We start from the raw sequence: 19,862 nt of genomic DNA on the forward strand, positions 1-19,862 counted from the left end.
TTGTTTAAAAAATGAATCCCGGAACTTGTTTCAGGTTATTGTTATTTTTTTTTGTAGTTCAAAAAATCATATTGCTTAAAATGACAGTAGATTTTTTTTAATTTTCTGCGGTTACCATGGCTCAGGAGTTAATACAGGTAATTATTTTGCTGTCATTTAGGAATTTTTGTTTTTTTGAAACATAACAAAAATACCAGATTTTTTTTTTACTACCATATTTCTTTTCTTTTATAAAATAATAAAAAAGAAATTCGCAAAATCACGTTCGCAAAAGTTTTTCATTATTTGATCCATTATTGATCTTATCTGTCCAAAACTAAAACTATTGAAAAAAGGACAATGCAACCTGTTAGAGCAGGTTGACTTCCTTATTTGAAGGCTTCTTTCCCTGTTTTCTTTGTAAGTTCAAAATCCAGTGATCTCTTCTCCCTATTTTGAGTGTCTACTAAGGTTTAAACTATTTTTATTTAAAATTATATAAGTTATCACATATATATTCCCTGCAATACCCCATGAGCATATTATTAGTACATAAAAAGAATGAAAAAAATCTACTGCCACCTACTGATATGGATGTATATTAATTACTTGGCTGATGACCTGACAAAATCAAAGATAATGAACAGCAGCATGCTTTTTTCACAAAGATAAAATTGGTCAGTTCCTTGCGGCACACTAGAAAAGGTCTCACAGCACGCTAGTGTGCCTTGGCACATTGGTTGAAAAACACTGGTTTACCAACAAGCTGACAAATTACTTTAATCTTTCCCTACTTGGCAGATGATAAATAAGTTTATTTTGTATTTGCATTTATGAGAATTACTAAGGATGACAGTTTAATTGATTAAAGTTACTCACTTCTTAAAACAATTGGTAGGTGGTGAAAAATATGATTTTAGTACATTAGACCTCCAAAATACAGTGTACACGTCATGATGTGGATTGTTTTTCCATCCCCCTTTACATTTTTTACACTATTTGACGTCAATAACAAATGCTGGTATGCTATTGGTTTGTGCCATGGCATCATAGAGATGCCGATATATTATTTGCTGAACTCCCTCCCACAATGCCTATTGATCTCTTAGTCCAATTTAGGTTATGTGTCCTTCGTCGACTTTGCAAGTGGGCTATACAATACTGTCTTTTTTCTACTTTATTTATTTGCTACTGGTCCCAAAACTTGCAGTGGTGGTAAAGGGAAAAGCAAAAGAATAAGCACAGGAACAAATCTTGCAATTATCAAAATGTACGAAAAATACACACCGATTGTTACCCTCGCTAAGGAATATGGTTGTAAGCAATCGAAAAGCATAGAGATTATTAAAATATAGAGGCGATTATAGCAAGGACAATACTTACAAGTGGTACATTTTAAACCCGTTGCATTTTTGAACCGCTGTCACAATATCCTACCCCCCTCCCCAGCATCCATCAGCTACTCCACTTGACCAGCTCAAGTCACATCACACTGAATTTTTCCTTTCCATGCATGTTTATATATAGTTATTTAATCAATTGAAAGTATAATATTCAATGTTTCATCGAGAGTATTGGAGGTTCGGAATGCATTAACTAATTAAATACCAACTGCCAAAGGTGCCACTACACGGCAATTTCATGATGCAACCTACAAAACAAATTAATGTCGTATCACGGAGGGTCTACTGTAATTTAATTGTGTTAACATGGAAACCACAAAAAATATATTAAAATGTGAAAAGTCTCACATAGAATTTATCTCATGACTACCGACAGATTGATTTCAAAATCGGGTTATATTCCTTAAAGCCCGAGTGTGTAACATTTGACCACCAGATGGCACTGTATTGTCTAATCATTAGACTCTAATGCGAACAAAAACCAGTGCCGCAGCAAGACTGCAGACAAACATGGCGGCAACCTTAGGTAGGGATTCCAGTATGTAAAAAAAAAAAACATTTCTCAACCTATGATTTTCCTTTTTTGTAAAAATTAACATTTGTATGATAGTTCAGGTGTTTACTCCTAGCATTATTTTGTTTCACTGAACGGTTTTTCTTTTGGTACCACTAGAAGGCACTAAATATTACACACGGTTCCTTTAAACTTGTGATAAAGCTTTTCTTACGATTCATTTCAAAACCACTCATTTTTAATCATAATTTTATTCCCAAAGATTATTAATCATGATAGTAAACTGTACAAACACAAATAAAAACATTATCATTCTTTTACGTCGTCTCGATCAGGCAGAAGGAAAGAAAATAAAAGCGCGATTTATTATCAGCTTCACAACCAGTGATTGTTTGGCTTTGGTGGATTTTCAAGTGTTTGTGAAAACAAAAAAAAAACAGAAATAGAGACAGAAGTGAGCATTTTTTTGTCAAATGTAGTAAAATACAAAACATTTAACAAAATGATTTATAAGCTTGACATTGGGGAAGGGGAGGCACAGGTTGTTAGTTTCGTCTCAAAGGCTTCGTCAAACTTCACCTCGTCGGTACCTTTCAAAACTTGACATTCAAAGAATGTTTATAAACGAAGTTACCAAAATTAAATTTATAATTTTATGCTAAGAAAACAGACAAAATATAAGTGTCGCATTACAAACATACATTTTAATCTAGCGTGACGTCATCACTTTTGGGCAGTAATATACAGGTGCCTACTACCCTTACGTATCGCGGATTTGATTGCGTTGCTATTTTACAGTAAGTGTCATTTCTATATCGTTATTATTTTTAATGAATTTAATTTCGTATTTTTTCCCATTTTTCTATGTGCAAGGTTCGCCATGAAAAGAAAATCGATAGATATACAAGCCTTGGAAAGAGGGTGGGTCCACAGGTTGGCTATTTCGGTTCAAAGGCTTCGTCAAACGTAATTTCGTTGCAGTAGCTTTCAAACTTCTCAACGTTTCAAAAGCGTTCATGAAATAAATACAATAAATCATAAAATCAGTATTTGTCTAAATAACAAATTTAAAATGTGTCGAATGAGCAATTTTTTTAACACGAGGACAAATCAACTTCTGGGTAATTACATCCGGGTATTTTATGCCAGAAAGTATGGCGTATTTGTTTTCGTTTGAACTTTCAATCAGTGTAAATTCCATATTCTAAAATTCAAATCAGGTAGTTCATTTCGTGTTCATATATGTATTTTCATTTTTTTTAAGAAAAATTGTCCATGCGCTGTTTGTCATAAAGTAAAATTAATATACAAGCCTTGACATGAGACGTGTTGACCGCGTCGTCTCGAAAATTTCGTCAAACTTCACAACGTTTCAAAACCACGTTTATGAAATAGAGTCTGAAGGATAAAATTACTTTTTTTGCGCTAAAATTACGTATCCAAGTAAAATGAGCCACGTATTTTTTTAACATGGCGTGATGAATCAACATCTGGGTAATAAGTTGTAACATACGGGTATTTCGTACCCGGAAGTATCACGGAAGTGTTTGCTTTCTACAAATAGTTTCACATGTTAAAAATTATAACAAAGTGGTTATTTTCTTCTTTTTTTTATTCGGAAGTGGCTTTTTTTTCCTGTGCTGTTTGTCATTAAAAGTCTACGTTTTCTACACACTTGATTAATAATCTTCATTGCAGATTGAACATAATAAATATAGCAGCACTGGAAAAAGTGGACGACTTTGGCTCCCATTGAAAGTATGTTGAGAGGGCTTGATTTCTCTCCATGAAAACAAAAACAACAACTGCAATAATTATATATACATGTTCGATAAAATAAAACATTTCATGAAATGTCATAGCACTGTAGTCCTTAAAGGGCCAGTGTCCAATTTTTCCCAAGTCCTGGTCATAATATAAAGTCGGGCACAGGGTGAAAAGGGCACATTCACAAGAGTCCTTGGCAAAGCAATGTAAAAGGGAAACAAATACATATAAAAAGGCAACTATATAGGGGGTGGTCCGTTGGTGTAGTGAAGCATGGGGTGAAAGGAGCGAGCAAAGTTGTTGGTGCGATGACAGCTGTAGTCCTCTCGGCTCATGGGCACCATGCAGGCTAAGGCGATAAGGAGTAGAAGGAGAAGATGCACGGGCAGAGCCGCCCGAAGGACCCTGAAGACGAAGGGGGAGGACGGAGACGGAACCTCGTCCGAAAGGTCAGAATGGGAGGAAACGCAGCCAGCGGCGCCGGTGGCTGACCTCTTGCGGCTATGAGGGAGGGAAGGATACACAGAAAAAAAGGGAGTCAAGCACTCTAGTGGATCATTACTGCAGCAAAATAACATTTTTCTCTTATCACTTAAATATTTGAAGAGTTCCTTTAGATACACCTGAGAGACAACACGTATGGATTGTTTATTACACAAAAGACACACACGTGGCGAGTAGACAAAGCAGAAAACATGGAGCACAAGGAGAGCCTGTGGGAGGAAGTTTGAGGGTCCTTGTTCTCATTGCGGCAGTGATGCTGTGTCTGTGTGCTTCCTGAATCAGGAGAAAGGAACGACATGTTCCAACATCTGCACTGAGCGTTTTTCTTTTTCTCAAAATTGTTCTGATGACATGATTGAATCCTTCAGTGATGGGGACAGGTAAAGCAGTAATACAGTGAAAAAATCTCATTACAATTGCACTAAATATTAGACCAGTAAACAACATGGACTAAATTGACTCAATTTTGTTTCGATTGTTCTAGACTAAAATGACCCAGACTGTTTAATACAACATGAACTGATTTTTTGGGGAGTGGGTTAGGGGTGTTAGTTTAAAAACCCCATAACGTTTCGCCGGCCCACCGGCAAGGCCATCATACTATTGACTTCTGGCTTCCTGTCATTCCACGCCAGACTGCTGCCTTACGTCTTCCGCCCAACGATCGCCGAATCACTGGCGTTTGGGTTAATGTGCATGACTTCCCTATTTCCCGTAAAATAAAGCTTGTGTGAGAAACGTCACGCATCTGGGTCCTCCTCCTGTTCCGGTTCTTGACATGGGATCCACTGTGTACGCCAATCTCTGACTACATGTCACATCAGACATTAGACCATTTTTGCTCTGTATTGTGTTATTTTGGTCAACTTAACCCGAATATTGGCCTGGTCCATTTTTAACCCCATAATGCTTCTTCGGCCAAATTTTAAAGTGCATACTAAAAAGATGTTCAGTTGAATAAGCCAACTTATTTTTGATGAAAATTTGTTGAAGAACTGTGTTAAATTCTCAAATATGTCTCTTTTGGATTTAAATTTAGCTACAAAAAAACAAAGTTCAAATTTGGCAACACTGGAATGAGGAGTACGTAAGGAAAAAGGAAAAGGAGTTAGGGGAAACTAGACAGTTCATTGCATCACTTCCTGCTAAGAATGAGAGGAAACAAAAAGAAATGTCGGCGAGGACATAAGAGACGAGCAGCAAAATGAAGCAGTGAAAAAAAAAACATTCATAAAAAAGGCGAAAAAGAAGGAGCCGTAGTAAAGGCTCCTTCTTCATCGCCTGTGAACTCATCACATGACCTCTAGAAAAAGCGGGACATTGTGGAACGCGATTGATAAAACTGGATTAAACCACAAAAATGATTTTTTTTGAGGGGGTTCCATTACAGTCCTGTTTTTGTAGAGCTCACAGATGGGGGATGCTCAAGGTACCTGTGGCGGGGGCTGCTCTCATGGGGTCCGGGTAGGGCCTGACTACTTTTGCCTTGGGGCTGCAGTGCGTGATTAGCAGCGTCAAAAAAATAAGAAAGAAAATATTTCAGTCAAGAGGCAAATGAAAAACTCAAAAGAGTCAAATAAATCTAAAAAAGAACAGCAATGTCATAATCAATGATGTGATTGATTGATTGGTTGGCAAGAAATCTGGCTTCTCGATTCCTGGTACAAAGATTTTGCAGGTTTTAAAAGAGAAAAGCCAGGATTTTCTTGAGCGTTTGCTGGATCAACATGCTAAAAGCTGCATCAAGAAAAAAAAGCAGCGGGCTTTAGAGTAACTACAAGTGAGATGTGCTTTTTGTTGTTGTTTGGAATATTGAAATGCAAGAAAAATATTGCAAAAGGAATATTTATAATTAAAACAAAAAAATGGAACTGCTATCTATTTGCTAATGACACAAATGGTGCATTCATGGGACTCTAACAATATGGGCTATTTCTGTTTACTTTGTTCTATGAAGTAAAAAAACGATTGGCGTTTTAACAGATTGGTTTCGGACGATTCATAATCTGCCAATTCATAATCTGCAGCAAAATGGTGCTTTCAAGTACATTCAAAACACGTGTAAACTAGTTTTCTTGTTTTGAGACGTTTTAAGCAAATCAAAAATTGGTAGTTTGTGCAGATATTTGTGGGTCATGTTTGGCTGAATATAGTCACGCTAAAAATAAATTATGTATTTTAAATGTTTTAAAAGTAAATTATTAGTAAAAATATATTATTAAATAATACTAATAATATATGAATATTGTGTTATTAAACACATTATGATTACATTAATTTATTAAATCAATAAATTAAAAAAAAAACAATTAAAAAATATGTTATAGAATATTAGTAAACTATTATATTATAATACTTAAATATTTATAATTATCCAAACTCTTATATTAATGATCAAATATATATTTAAAATATCAAATAAAAACTCCATAAAATAAATTAAGCCAGAATAACATTATTACATTAAACATTTGTTATTAGTTAAATATCTTAAAATATGGATTGAAATTATGATAAAATAGTATATTAATGACCCAAAAAGAAAGAAAACGTTTAATTAAATAATAATAATAACACATAAATACATATGAAGCTATATAATGATTATTAAATGAATTCTTATATGGGTGCATTCAAATATTTCAAAATATTTACTAAAATACTGAAAGAATTACAAAAATCTCAAATAAAAAAGATAACAAAATAAATATTAAGTTATGAGAATGCTATTCAATTTTGATATTTTCGTAGTATATTTTGAAATATTTTGATATCGAACTTGAAAAGCGCTATGCAAATGCAGACGATTTATATTACAAAAAATAGTTATCAAAGTAATGTTGGGATTTTTAACATTTATTTCTAGCAGCTTTTTTCTTATTTTCAGATACTGAAATTTGGTAAGTATTTTTTTTTGGGGGGATAAAAATTAATTTGTCTCAATGTTATAAAAATCGAAAATAATGCTTTGGTGCAATTTTTGAACTTTTTCTCTCTTTAGAAATTTGTAACAAAGGCGCCTCAATCGGAGAAAAAAACCTTACCGATGCTTGCAAACGTTGAACGTTTGACTCAGATGCAGCAGAGACGGCAGCCACGTCCAAATCGACGACAGATAATCCCTGCAAACAATCACAGTTGTCAAAAAATGAAATCAAACCGGAACTTTTCAATAACAAGCTCCTCCCACTTGTTGCAAATTTCGTCGCTCCAAGCCTTCCAGGTCGGCGTCCACCTGGCGAAGCAGCAGACGAAGCCGATTCCAGATGACGTGCACCTTCTCCTGCGCCTCCAGGCACTCGCCGCCCGAGGACGTCGCCGTGGTGACCAGTAGCTGCGACGAAAGCTCCTGGAGGGACGACGCCTTCTTCTGAGAGTCCAGCAACTCGCGCTTGATTTGCTGCAAAAAAGGAAACAGGGGATGAAAAAGGCGTCCCGGGATGAAAACAGAACTTGAAACTCCTACCGTGAGTGTCTTGTGATGAGCTCGTAGCGTTTGCGGGTCGGAGTCTGGGGGGACGGGCACCACCTCGTTCCTCCGCCGGTCAATGTTCTCCAACCACAGCAGAAGACCGTGACTCATCTCGTGGAACTCCTTATGGGAAACGTTTTATTCAACTACTGTGAAACTTGGCTATTTTGCTGCCTCAGTCCACTTCGGGTTAACAAATCGTCTGCGATCCATAACTCCATATCACTTGTTTCTGCCCATTTTAGTCAGGGCTGGTGACTCTTTTTTTGCCAATCTGTCCACTAAATGTCACGGTTGCCATGGCGCCCAATTGGCCCTTGCCCGTGTGGTGCCATCTGCGGCTCGTTGACAGATTGGCTTTCTGTCTATTCAAAGCCCAGTGCTCCCATTTTTCCTTGGTCAGTCCGTCAACAAACTTCTGCCCTGCAAGACGCGGGGTCTGACTCAGTCCTATTTTCCTGTTGGTATTTATTGTCTGGTATTGTTCCCGTTTATTTTGTCCTGTTTAATTTCGGTTTCTAGTTTTGTTTCCGTCTATTTTTGTCCTCTTTATTATTTTCTCCAGTTTTTGTTCCTGTCTAGTTTGTCCTGTTTATCTTCGATATCCTGTTTCATTATCTATCCTGTCTGTCCTGTCCAGTATCGACCCCATCTGTCCGATATCTGCTCGGGCAATTGGAATCGATCTCGTCGGTCTCTGGTTTCCTGTCTTTCCTCGCCAGACCGCTGCCTAAAGTGCATGACTCCCCATTTCCCGCAAAATAAAAGGCTTGTGTGAGAACGTCACGCATTTGGGTCCTGATCCTGTTCTGTTTCTTGACACTAATTATTGAACTGCAAGATCCCAACCGCATAAATAAAGACATGAATGAAATAAATAAACCAACAAATAACCGTCGTGGTGAAGAGGGAGCTGAGCCGAAAGGCAAAGCTCTTGATCTACCAGTCGATCTACGTTCCTACCCTCACCTATGGTCATGAACTTTGGGTCATGACCGAAAGAACACGATCCTGGATACAAGTGGCCGAAATGAGTTTCCTCCGCAGGGTGGCTGGGTTCTCCCTTAGAGATAAGGTGAGAAGCTCAGTCATCCGGGAGGGACTCGGTGTAGAGCCACTGCTCCTCCGCGTTGAGAGGAGCCAGTTGAGGTGGCTCGGGCATCTAATAAGGATGCCTCCTGGACGCCTCCCTCAGGAGGTGTTCCGGGCATGTCCCACCGGCAGGAGGCCCCGGGGGCGACCCAGGACACGTTGGAGAGACTATGTCTCTCGGCTGGCTTGGGATCGCCTCGGGGTCCAGTCGGATGAGCTGGAGGAGGTGGCTGGGGATAGGGACGTCCGGGCTTCCCTTTTAACGCTGCTGTCCCCGCGACCCGACCTCGGATAAGCGGAAGACGATGGATGGATGGATGGATGGATGGATAAAATACAAATTGGAAATAAATAGAAATAAATATAAATAAATAAAATAAATAAAAATAAGTAAAAAAAAAAAAACATCTAAAATGAATGAGGACCGAACCCCCTTGCCAAATCTTCAAATTAGCCCTTGTAATTATGCAAATTTATAAGACTTGACACACTCCCCATTTTAACCATGAGCACTGCTGGCCCATGACCGCAGCAATAGTCGACAAGGGATAATGGATTGTTGCTGCACGGGTGCTTTTCCTTTTAGGCGAAAAAGAACAGAGAATAAGAGACACCGCGCATGACACAAATTTGCTCTCTTGGTTCCCATTTTCAGCTATGGTCAAGTGGGTACAATGGATTGCGGCTAGAATAGTGCAGTTCATCTTGGGCAGGTCACAATGGCACGCTTCGGCGGCATGAACCGAAAAAATGAGCTCTACTAGCCCTTGCTCTCAGCAACAGTATACTGGGGATAATGGATCGCAGCTAAAAGTGGCATTTCGTTTTAGGCAGGTCAGAATAACATGCCTCCTGTAAAAAGTGCCTTTTCCTGGTCACGGCTTGCAGTGATAGGGGATTGGGGATAATGGATCACTGTTGCACAAGTGCAGGTCATTTAAGGTGGAATACAGTAAGGGGCAAAAGAGAGCTGCCAAGCCAGACACAAGTCTGTTCTGAAGCGCAAAGTAGCTAGGGATTACAGTGTTGGAATGGAAAAATGTATATGTAAATCCGATTAATTAGTCAATTAATTGAGAGATTAATCGAATATCTTTTTGCAGGCTAAATGCACGATTCCTTATTCAAATTTTTCCCGAAAATTGTTGTCAGGTTTTACAAACTTCCCCAAGATTACGTTGCTGAAAATCCTTCGATTCACACCTGGCATTGCATGAGCGCTCCTTGCAGCTCCTCCCTGGATTCCTCCAGCGAGGCGCCAATGTGATCCCAGTGGGCGTTCATCTCCTTCAGAGTGTCTCTCAATTCCCAGGCCTCCTCCGAGTCAGGCTCCGACTGCAAGAAGCTAGCACAGCTGAGATTGATGGACAGGACCTCCGACTTGTGCGCGTCCATCCCTTTCTGAAGCTCCTGACAAAAAAATGCAATGAAATCAGACAGAAGCTCTTCCCGATGGAGTTTTCTTTGAAGGCTAACCCGAAGTTTTTTGATCCTCTGCTGGATGGCCTGGATGTCAGTGCTGCGCTCCAGGCCCCTCAGCTGGCCCAGTTCGGCTTCGCAGCGGCCAAGCCACGCCCGCATGGTCTGCAGGTCTGAGATGAGCTGTCGCCACTGCTGCAGGTTTTGCTTGTGCTTGTCGCTCAGGGACTGAGCCTGCAGGAGCTCCCAGCGCTCAATCACGCCTGCAAAGAAAAAGAGGTTTATTTAGGGGTGCAATTACACAGTCTGCCACTAGATGGCGGGCACATGAGGATGGGTGTGTTGTGGACATTTGAAAAAAACAGTAATTAAAACAAAAGCTTGTTTTATTCCCTCAGAAGAATTGCCCAAAAATTATTGAAAATATGAAGCAATATTTATTATAATTTGTTTTGTCCATATACTTTTTTATTGTGGTTGAATATTTTTTCAAATTTATTAAATTCCGAGATACTTTTTTTGTTCTAGTTTTGACATAAAGTAATTTAAGCCAAGGTAAATATGAAATATTCATTCATAGTTATTTTCAAAAGAATTTGGCTGCTTAAACTTACCAATTCATTTTTTTTATTGTTCGTTTATTTATTTATATATTTAATTAATGGACATTTTATTATTTTCACTAATTCTTAAATTACAACATAAATAAAAAATCTTATTTTGGTCATTCATGTATTTAATTAAAACTAGATCATGTGATTGTTTTTAGATAAATAAAATAGATATGTGTCTGATTTCATTTATGTACATTTTTTCTTCATACATTTGTTTTATAAATCAACATTGTATTATTTCATAACTTAGAAAATTAATGCAAAAATAAAATAATAATTTACTAATTTATTAAAAAATGTTACTGTATTTTAATATTTAACAAATATGATTCAAAATGCATTTATTTACTTATTGGTTTAAATTGATGACAATGCATTTTTTCATTATTCAATAATTGAGTGCTAAAGTGAAAGATTAAATGTATTTCCTTACTAGTAACAAATGTATGATTTCATAAATTAATAAATAAATGGCAAAATAAAAATGTATTCACTTATTCATTTAATTAATTAAAATTGTATTATTCTATTGAAAATGTCACGGTTGCCATGGCGCCCAATTGACACCAGCTGCGGCTCATTGACAGATTGGCTTTCTGTCTTTATAGGCTCAATGGGCTCTCTCTTACTTTGTCAGTCCGTCAACGAATTCTTAAAATAAATAGTAAAAGAAAAAAAAAATCAAAAAAATTAATTAATTTTTTCTTTAATCTTATAACTGAACGATTTTTATATTAATTATATGTCACGGTTGCCATGGCGCCCAATTGGCCCCGCCCGCGTGGCGCCAGCTGCGACTCGTTGACAGATTTCCGTCTATTTAAGCTCAGTGCTCTCATTTTTCCTTTGTCAGTATGTCAAAACCTCCGCCCCGCAAGCTGTGGGTTTTGACTCGGTCCTGTTTTCCTGTTGGTATTCCCTTTCCGGTATTGTGCCCGTTTATTTTTGTCCTGTTTAATCTCGGTTTCCAGTTTGTTCTCGTCTATTTTCGTCCTGTTTATTATTCTCTCCAGTTTTCGTTCCCGTCTAGTTTGTCCCGTTTATTTTTCTATATCCTGTATTATTATCTATCCCGTCTGTCCGATATCAACTCGGGCAATTGGAATCGATCTCGTCGGTCTCTGGCTTCCTGTCTTTCCATGCAGACCGTTGCCTAACGTGCATGACTCCCCATTTTCCGTAAAATAAAAGGCTTGTGTGAGAAGGTAACGCGTTTGGGTCCTGATCCTGTTCTGGTTCTTGATAGAAATAGAACAATAAATACAATATTATTTTTATAATAAGCCAAATTGTGGCATCCGTACAGGAATATACCAGTATTGTGAAATTATTTATTTCGAGAAAAAAATAGTTTTTTTTTTCACTTTAGTCTTAGAGCTTATGAAATATTTGCATTCTATATCTGTTAAGTTGGGCCAGACGCACAAACCTGAGTTCTGACTCTCTGTGCCGGTCGGGTTATTGAGTCCAGAGATCTCATCTTCGTCCTCGTTGAGCTCTCCCTCGGCTCTCTTCACGGCATCAATGCTATCGCGACACTCTCCCATCAGACGCATCTGACAAACAAAAACGGCAAAAATTCAAAATATGTTTTTATTAATAAAACATTTAAAGACGTCTTGTAGGCTGTAGACGTCAAATCTCCATTCTCCTTTAGACTCACATATCCCATGTACGTGGAATCGGCATCGGGGCTGGAGCGACTTGCGGCATCCTCCCTGGCCTGTAGCTGGTACCGGGATGCATCTAAAGCCTGGTCCAGTTGTCGGAGGCTGGCCTCCAGTTCTCCTGGATCACCTGAAGCAAAAATATCAGCACATGAACACGACGAAAACACATGAATATTGTAGCTGGGTGACGCATGCATTAGTCTGTACACGAATGTGATGTGTGGATCCTCATGCATAACATTGTTTTAGCATGCTAATGGTTATGATTGTGAAGGGATGCCGCCCATCGAAGAGCTCTTGTTAGAAAATTTAGTCTGCGCTCCTGACTTGTGCAGCATGCCTGATGGGTTCCTACCAGAGGAAGTTTTCAATGTGTTCTCGGTCAGTTTTATATAGGCCTCGGGACTCTCGGGAATAACTACGTCTGGAGAGGAAAACAAAGAAAATTTTTCGTAGTTTGTGAAGGGTCGCTTGTGATCACAATATAAGGTACACAAAGTTTATTTACTCCCGGATTCACGACCCTGATAGATAATTAAGAGACAATAAGGAGAGATAATAGAGAGAAATAGTAGAGAGAGAATGAGAGAGATAGAGAGAGAATGATAAGAGATAAGAGGTATAGAGACAGGTAGTTAAAGGGAAAGATAGAGAGAGGTAGAAAGAAATATATGAGGAAAAATATATAATTCGAGCACTAGATAGGAGGTTAGATATATATAGATATTGAATACTGTAATATGAATTTTAGAATTTAATAAAAAACATAGAAATTGGAAAAAAATGTGTATACAAAGATACATAAACAAAATTGAAAAATTAAAAAAAAACATAAAAATATAACATTTAGTGTGGAAATGAAGAAATACATAAATACAAATAAATAAAAATGCATACATGAAAAAAATATTGAAATATTTAATATATGTATTCTTATTTTTGTCAAAATATAATCAAAATAATTTTACTTAGATTCGACTCAAATGCATATTTATACACAATTTCATATATTTATTCCAAATTATATTTATTTATTTTTATTTTTTAAATTTGTATTTATTAATTAATTTGGGTGATTAATAAAGTAGAATTTATTTTCAGATATGCTTTTCTTAACATTTCATATATACAATTATATATGCAATTATAAATAGTAACTGACACAATAATTTGGTGATAATTATACTAATATTATTAAAATTCAACTTAAATCCCCAGTGTGTCATATTTGACTTGTTGATGTATTGTATATTATGTCTAATGCGAACAAAAACCTGTGCCATGAGCACAGCAGCAAGATACCAGACACACATGGCGGCAACTACTAGGTAGGGATTACACCATATAAAAGAAATACCAATTTATCGACCAATGATTTTTATTAATAGAAATTAACATTGGTATGAAAGTTAATTAATTTTTGCCTTAGTATTCAAATTAATGTTGTTCTTTTTTTACTGAAGGAAAGTTTTTTTTTACCACTAGGAGGCACTAAATATTACACACTGTCCCTATAAAATACATGGATGAATATATAATTCCATTCGTACACATTTAGTTTTATATGGATTTCCAAATTTGATTTCAAATTCAGTTTGTTTTTTATTTATTATTATTTCTAACTTATTCACCGGCACCTATGTTTATTGGTTTTCATACTCATATTTCATGATTTTTTTGTATTCCATTTAAATTCAATTTTCAAAATGACCAAAAAAGAAGCTAATTTCCATCAAAAGTTATGATTTTAAAATAGATGCAAAACCAAATAACCCGCCTCTCTATAGCCTAGTAGTTTGATGTAAATGTAAATGGTCTGCATTTGTATAGCGCTTTTTAAGTCAATGAAACCTCCTAAAGCGCTTTACAATGTGCTTCACACTTACCCATTTACACACTGATTGCAGCATCAGCCCTGCAAGGCAACTACCTGCTTATCGGGGGTATTAGGGATTCATTGTCTTGCCCAAGGACACTTAGACATATAACACAGAGGAGCCGGGAATCGAAACTGCGACCTCTTAATCACAGAATGAGCGCTTTACCTCCTGAGCTATTGCCGCCCAAAGGTCTTCCCAGCACCAAAGCGAAGGCCATCATAATTAATAATTACCAGGCCCCAAGAGGATACAATTGTTGCAAGAATTCAAACAGCATATGGATATAATCTTTGGCTTCGTTAAGGCACTTTGGAGGATGAAATCATACATAGGCACATTCAAACTATAATAAAACATGAATTTCCCTTACACATCTCTCTCCAGGCCAACATACATTTCCACCCGGTCTCGAACCAGCGTACATAATTTGAAATGATCAAAAAAGCGTCTTAAAAATGCTAGGTTGACAGATATGTTGTTTGATCTGATGTAGTCTATAATACTTGCCCATGCAATGCTAAAACATTTCAATCCAGTTTGACAATTACAGCAAAAAATATATTTTATGATAGATCCCACTTGAGTTTGTATTGTGTCTTGAGTTGGTTCTTGTGTAAAACGATATGCACTCCACTTAAAAAAAAAACAGCTAACGTAATCAATGCCGAACATTTTATTTCTATTTTTCGTGAATAAATGTGTTATGCTCAGAAAAGATCCCTTATTATCCATGAATATAATATGTAGAGTAGGCTACTTAAATAGGCTGAATAATACGATGATAAAGCATATGCTGAAAAACTACAGAAAGTTAAAGAAATTTAGGTTGGCATTATTTTACTCATCTGCCTGAAAAGAAATCCGTCAAAACAAGTCTGGATCCGGCCCCAGTATCAAACTGAGTATTACATCCCTGGATAAAAGTCATTTTTTCCACAAAAAAAATGATACAATATTTATAATGCCGAACAACAGTGACAGAACCCAGTTGAATACAAATAAAAATAAACAAGACTGACCTGACAACCCTGCAGTCTCCGTCCTCAGATACTCTTGTTCGTCCTGTCCCCGGCTCCTGCCCCTCTGGTTGCGGCCCCCTGGACTATCTAGACCCCGACTTAGGTCGTAGTCGTGGTCCCACTCCAGGGGGATGGAGTCCACACTGGCTGGGGTGCCCCTTCCGGAACACTCCGCCCGAACCAGGGAAGCCATCCCGGAAGCCGGGCGGCTAGTGATGCGAGGGGGTGTCGGCTCGCACCAGGGAAGGTCCGAAATGTCCATGCCATCCTCCGGGTCGGAACCGTCCAGCTCGTCGTCGGCCAGCTAAGAGATGAGGTTAGTAAAAAAGTAAGTCATAGTTTTTAATGGATGACCTAGATCTGTTGATGTCATTTCTGCATTAAAGAATAAAGAAAGATTTAAAAACTGCAAGTCAGATAATGTATTTGATCAAATATCAAAACGAAGATTAAAAAATAGATACATTCACAAATAAATAAATAAATGTTTAAAAAAATATATAAGGAATACAATTAGAAATACAGCAAAAATAAGATGTAAATCATGATGTAAATCCAATAAAATTTACATTATTATTCAAATTAAATTAAAAAATAATTCTAATGAGAGGTGATCCAAGGTGTACCTTTACATTGATAACCGATGTGTAATACTATTTTTATATATTATACAATATTTATTTATATCCCATTATATAGTTATTAATTTACTTATAATTTGTAAACATCAAAAAATATATATTTTCTGTTTTTTTAATTTTTGTTATTTTATTTACATATTTTATATTTTAAAATTATATAATTATTGATTTGTTTTTATTTATTAGTATTTTTTCTAAAATTATACATATTATATTTTAAAATTCTATATCCTATAAATATATATATATATCCTATAAATATATATATATATCCTATAAATATATAGTTTATATATCCTATAAATATATATATATATCCTATAAATATATATATATATATATATATATATATATATATATATATATATATATATGTATAGTTTTATTTTTGAATATTTCTGACCTTTTTATAATTAATATATGCATATAGATTTTATTTTCTTCAGTTATTTGTATTATCCATTATATGCACCGCTTATCCTCAGTAGGGTCACGGGGGTGCTGGAGCCCATCTCTTTGGGCAGTGGGCAGGGGACACCCTGTACTGGTTGCTAGCCAGTTGCAGGGCACACAGGAACAGACAATTCGCTCGCTCATTCACACCTCTGGACAATTTGGACCGGCCAATTAACCTGACATGCATTTTTTCGGAATGTAGGAGGAAACCAGGGTGCCCGGAGGAAACCCACGCAAGCACGGGGAGAACATGCAAACTCCACATAGGAGGTTCAATCTCATGACCTCAGAACTGTGCTGCACAGGTGCTAATCACTGCACCGCCATGTTGCCCTGTTTGTATTATTTTCATGATACATCTTGAAAATTCCATAATTTCATATTACAACTTTTTAAAACTAATTATGGTCTTATTATTATTTTTTTTACAATCTTGTAATTCTTTGTTCATCCTGTCAAGGCAAGTCTTGTTTACCACGGCCCTCAATCACAAAAAGTCTCAAAGGGCTGTATAGACAATAGACTACCATTACACCATCCCACCATCTCCTAAACTAAAACCTACTTGAGGTCAAGGAAAAAGTCAAAAATCATAAAGCAGTTGCTATTTTCACCCAGCTATAGATTCCTTTAACGGATGCAGTGAGACAGGGAAAACGGTATTTCCAATTTGTATGCGTTGCCATGGCAAAAGGGACCCAGCACTTTGACACGTTGCCACAAAAGTACCAGTACCTAATGAACAGCCCAGTAACAGGGTACTCACAGGCAAGCGCGTCAGTTTCTTGTAGTATCTGTTGACGCGTCCGAAGACCTCCTGGTAGTACCTTTGCAGCTCCTCCAGCTCCTCCTCAATGACGGCCGCATCTAGGGGTTCGCTTTTCTCAATCAGAGCATCACCTTGACGGAAAACCAGTTGGATCTTGGCCATGTTCATGTGGATCTCCTGCTGGAACGCCTGCAGCCAACAGACATAACCTTTGAGAAATACATTTCAGGGGATCTAAGCTGAGTGTAATCCGACCTTCAGTTGTTTGATCTTGGCCTGGACGTCGCACTCGGAGAAGTGCTCGATGTTGGTGAGCTGGAGGTCCATCTCAGTCAGCCACACCAGGATGCTGTCTCGAGCTGTCTCGAACTCCTCTCGTTGGTTGATGAAGTGCTGCCAAGACACAGAAAAGGTGGGGTGTGTCATTTAAGATGTCCTTTAAGAGTTGTAAGTTCAATATTTTCTCTATTAAGTATGTCTTAATAATGCCCAATCGAGTTCAAAGAGCCATTACGCTTAATTAATCACTGCCCCTATCTGCTTCTGTCTTACTTTTATCAGAGCTGTTTGGGGTGGAAAACATTAAATATACAAGGAACGTAAACACTTAGAATCTTCAAGTGATTAATTATCAGGTCTTTTTTTCCATTAAGCTGATAACCAGTGTCAAGTCGCTACCTTGAGACGCCGTAAAATGGCAGCCACCCTCTTCTGCAGGTTGTCCCATCTCCTGTTCCCGTCATGCACCATCTCCCTGAGACGGCAGGAAGCGTCGGTGCGGTTCTCGCGGGCCAGGCGACGATATTGCTTGTTAATCAATTCCAGTTGGGTCAAGCATTCCTGCACTTGCCGTTGGAAAGCCTGTGCACGAAAACACCAGTCGATTGTTTCACAAGATGGCAACGAGCCAGGTGGGACAGTTGGCATGAGTGTGAGGGACTGGCACAGCTGTGAACACCGGCTGAGACAAATTTACAGTAGACTCCCAGGATACAACGTTAATCCATATCGAGGTGGGGATTGCAAACTGAAATTGCGGTATAGCTGAGAATTGAAATACAGTGGAACCTCGGTTTTCGAAAGCCTCTCAGTTCGAACAAATCAGAGTCTGACCCAAAAATTTTGAGAAACTCCGGTAATGCGTGCGTGCGTACGCTAGGGTGCGATGCTGAGCGGCGTTTGGGTGTAGATCGCTCTTTTCGTGACCGACCGTTATCGGGTGCGGACGTGCTCCGTTTTGCTTTTGCTTTTAATATAGGTTTACCAAGTGTTTTAGCCCCTAATTATGCCTCCCAAGAAAGTCAGTGCAAGCAGCAAAGTTGCTACAGGTGAAAAAAGAAAAGTAGTGCGTACAACTATTGCATTCAAATAATAGCAAAATATGAAGGAGGTGGAGTGTCTGATCTTGCTAGGGATTAACCCACTGTCCACCTGCGCCTTCTGCTGACCACCACAAAGGTAAGAAATCCTATTCATAATTCTTTTCTTTATCCTTTTTTTTATTTTTACACGTTCATGTTAGTGTAATCTTTCGTACGGAAGATTACGATAACGCTAACGTACGATTAGCCTGGGTTAGCTTTGTTTACGGTTAACATTCAAGTTAAACATTCAGGGTGTTGAAACGGAGCCCAACATTCAGGGTGTTGGAACGGAGCCCCCTTTCCAATGAACCGCTCACCACTTGTTGTGGAGACCCGGGTGCTAAATGACTTGTATACGACCTGATTTTTTTTATTTTTACACGTTCATGTTAGCGTAATCTTTTGTATATTTTGTATACACGAATGTACGATTAGCCCGGGTTAGCTTTATGTTTACGTTATTTACATTATTTTTAATGGGAAAAATCATTTCGGTGATCGAACAAATCGGTTTTCAAACAGGGTTCTGGAACGGATTATGGTCGAGAACCGAGGTTCCACTGTATATGGTTATCGGCTAAAACCTTCCAAACCCCTGGTATCTCAACTAAAACACAATATCGTAAGTACTTCTTGTGTGTAATATATGTGCAGATGTTGAAATAACAATATAGATAAATGTTTAAGTAAAGGAAAATTTGAGCTGGTTGAGTGGAGTAGCAGGCGGATGGACGGGGGGAAGAAATGATGAGGGCGGATTTCAAATGAAACTGATTTGAAATCTTCCACTTGTGGGGATTGTCGTGCCCTTGGATGATTTACTCGCTTTAAATCCTACTTTATTTTTAGTAATAGTCCTAATAATCGATTGGTTACAACCATGCAACTTAGCAAGGGTAGTGATTTGTGTGTCTGATTTGATTAAGAATTGCACGCTTTTCTGAGAAGCACTTTGTTTTTGCTACTCACTTTAGCATCACTCCAAGCCTTAGATTTATAGTGAATAAATGCAGTGCAAAAATACAATATGTTATCACCGACTCGCAAAGTCTACAAAGCAAATGAAATTTTGAAGTGAATGAAGACAGATAAAGGCAATGTGGGAGGTAGTTCAGCCAAAAGCATATCAGTATTTTTATAATGTCGTGATGCAAATAAATATACCAGCATTTATATGACATGGACCAACAGCGGACAGGCATTTGGAGACTCGTCAACCGCAACAACACTGCTTCTCCCTTTACACCTCGTTTCACATCGCAAAGTGAAAATATTGTAAGGTGGGTCACTGCATCCGGG

At 37.7% G+C, this 19,862-nt stretch overlaps 1 protein-coding gene across 1 annotated transcript in view; it reads right to left on the minus strand.

Moving 5' to 3' along the window:
* Window positions 1-2,128: 2,128 nt before the first annotated feature.
* syne1a (spectrin repeat containing, nuclear envelope 1a) overlaps window positions 2,129-19,862 on the minus strand; it is a 198,191-nt gene continuing 180,457 nt past the window's right edge. Inside the window, exons 136-149 of the mRNA XM_088325643.1 lie at window positions 17,878-18,060; window positions 17,455-17,592; window positions 17,197-17,388; window positions 15,334-15,637; window positions 12,790-12,858; window positions 12,428-12,561; window positions 12,194-12,320; window positions 10,208-10,413; window positions 9,935-10,141; window positions 7,634-7,762; window positions 7,358-7,567; window positions 7,212-7,289; window positions 5,601-5,659; window positions 2,129-4,164 (exon numbers count right to left, since the gene is read on the minus strand). Coding sequence (XP_088181769.1) covers window positions 3,903-4,164; window positions 5,601-5,659; window positions 7,212-7,289; window positions 7,358-7,567; window positions 7,634-7,762; window positions 9,935-10,141; window positions 10,208-10,413; window positions 12,194-12,320; window positions 12,428-12,561; window positions 12,790-12,858; window positions 15,334-15,637; window positions 17,197-17,388; window positions 17,455-17,592; window positions 17,878-18,060 — 2,298 coding nt within the window. The 3' untranslated portion in view covers window positions 2,129-3,902. The remainder of the gene's footprint in view (window positions 4,165-5,600; window positions 5,660-7,211; window positions 7,290-7,357; window positions 7,568-7,633; window positions 7,763-9,934; window positions 10,142-10,207; window positions 10,414-12,193; window positions 12,321-12,427; window positions 12,562-12,789; window positions 12,859-15,333; window positions 15,638-17,196; window positions 17,389-17,454; window positions 17,593-17,877; window positions 18,061-19,862) is intronic.

The sequence above is a fragment of the Urocampus carinirostris genome, chromosome 20 (genome assembly GCF_059441175.1).
Source record: "Urocampus carinirostris isolate Australia breed hairy pipefish chromosome 20, RoL_Ucar_1.0, whole genome shotgun sequence".
NCBI classification, from domain to species: Eukaryota; Metazoa; Chordata; class Actinopteri; order Syngnathiformes; family Syngnathidae; genus Urocampus; species Urocampus carinirostris.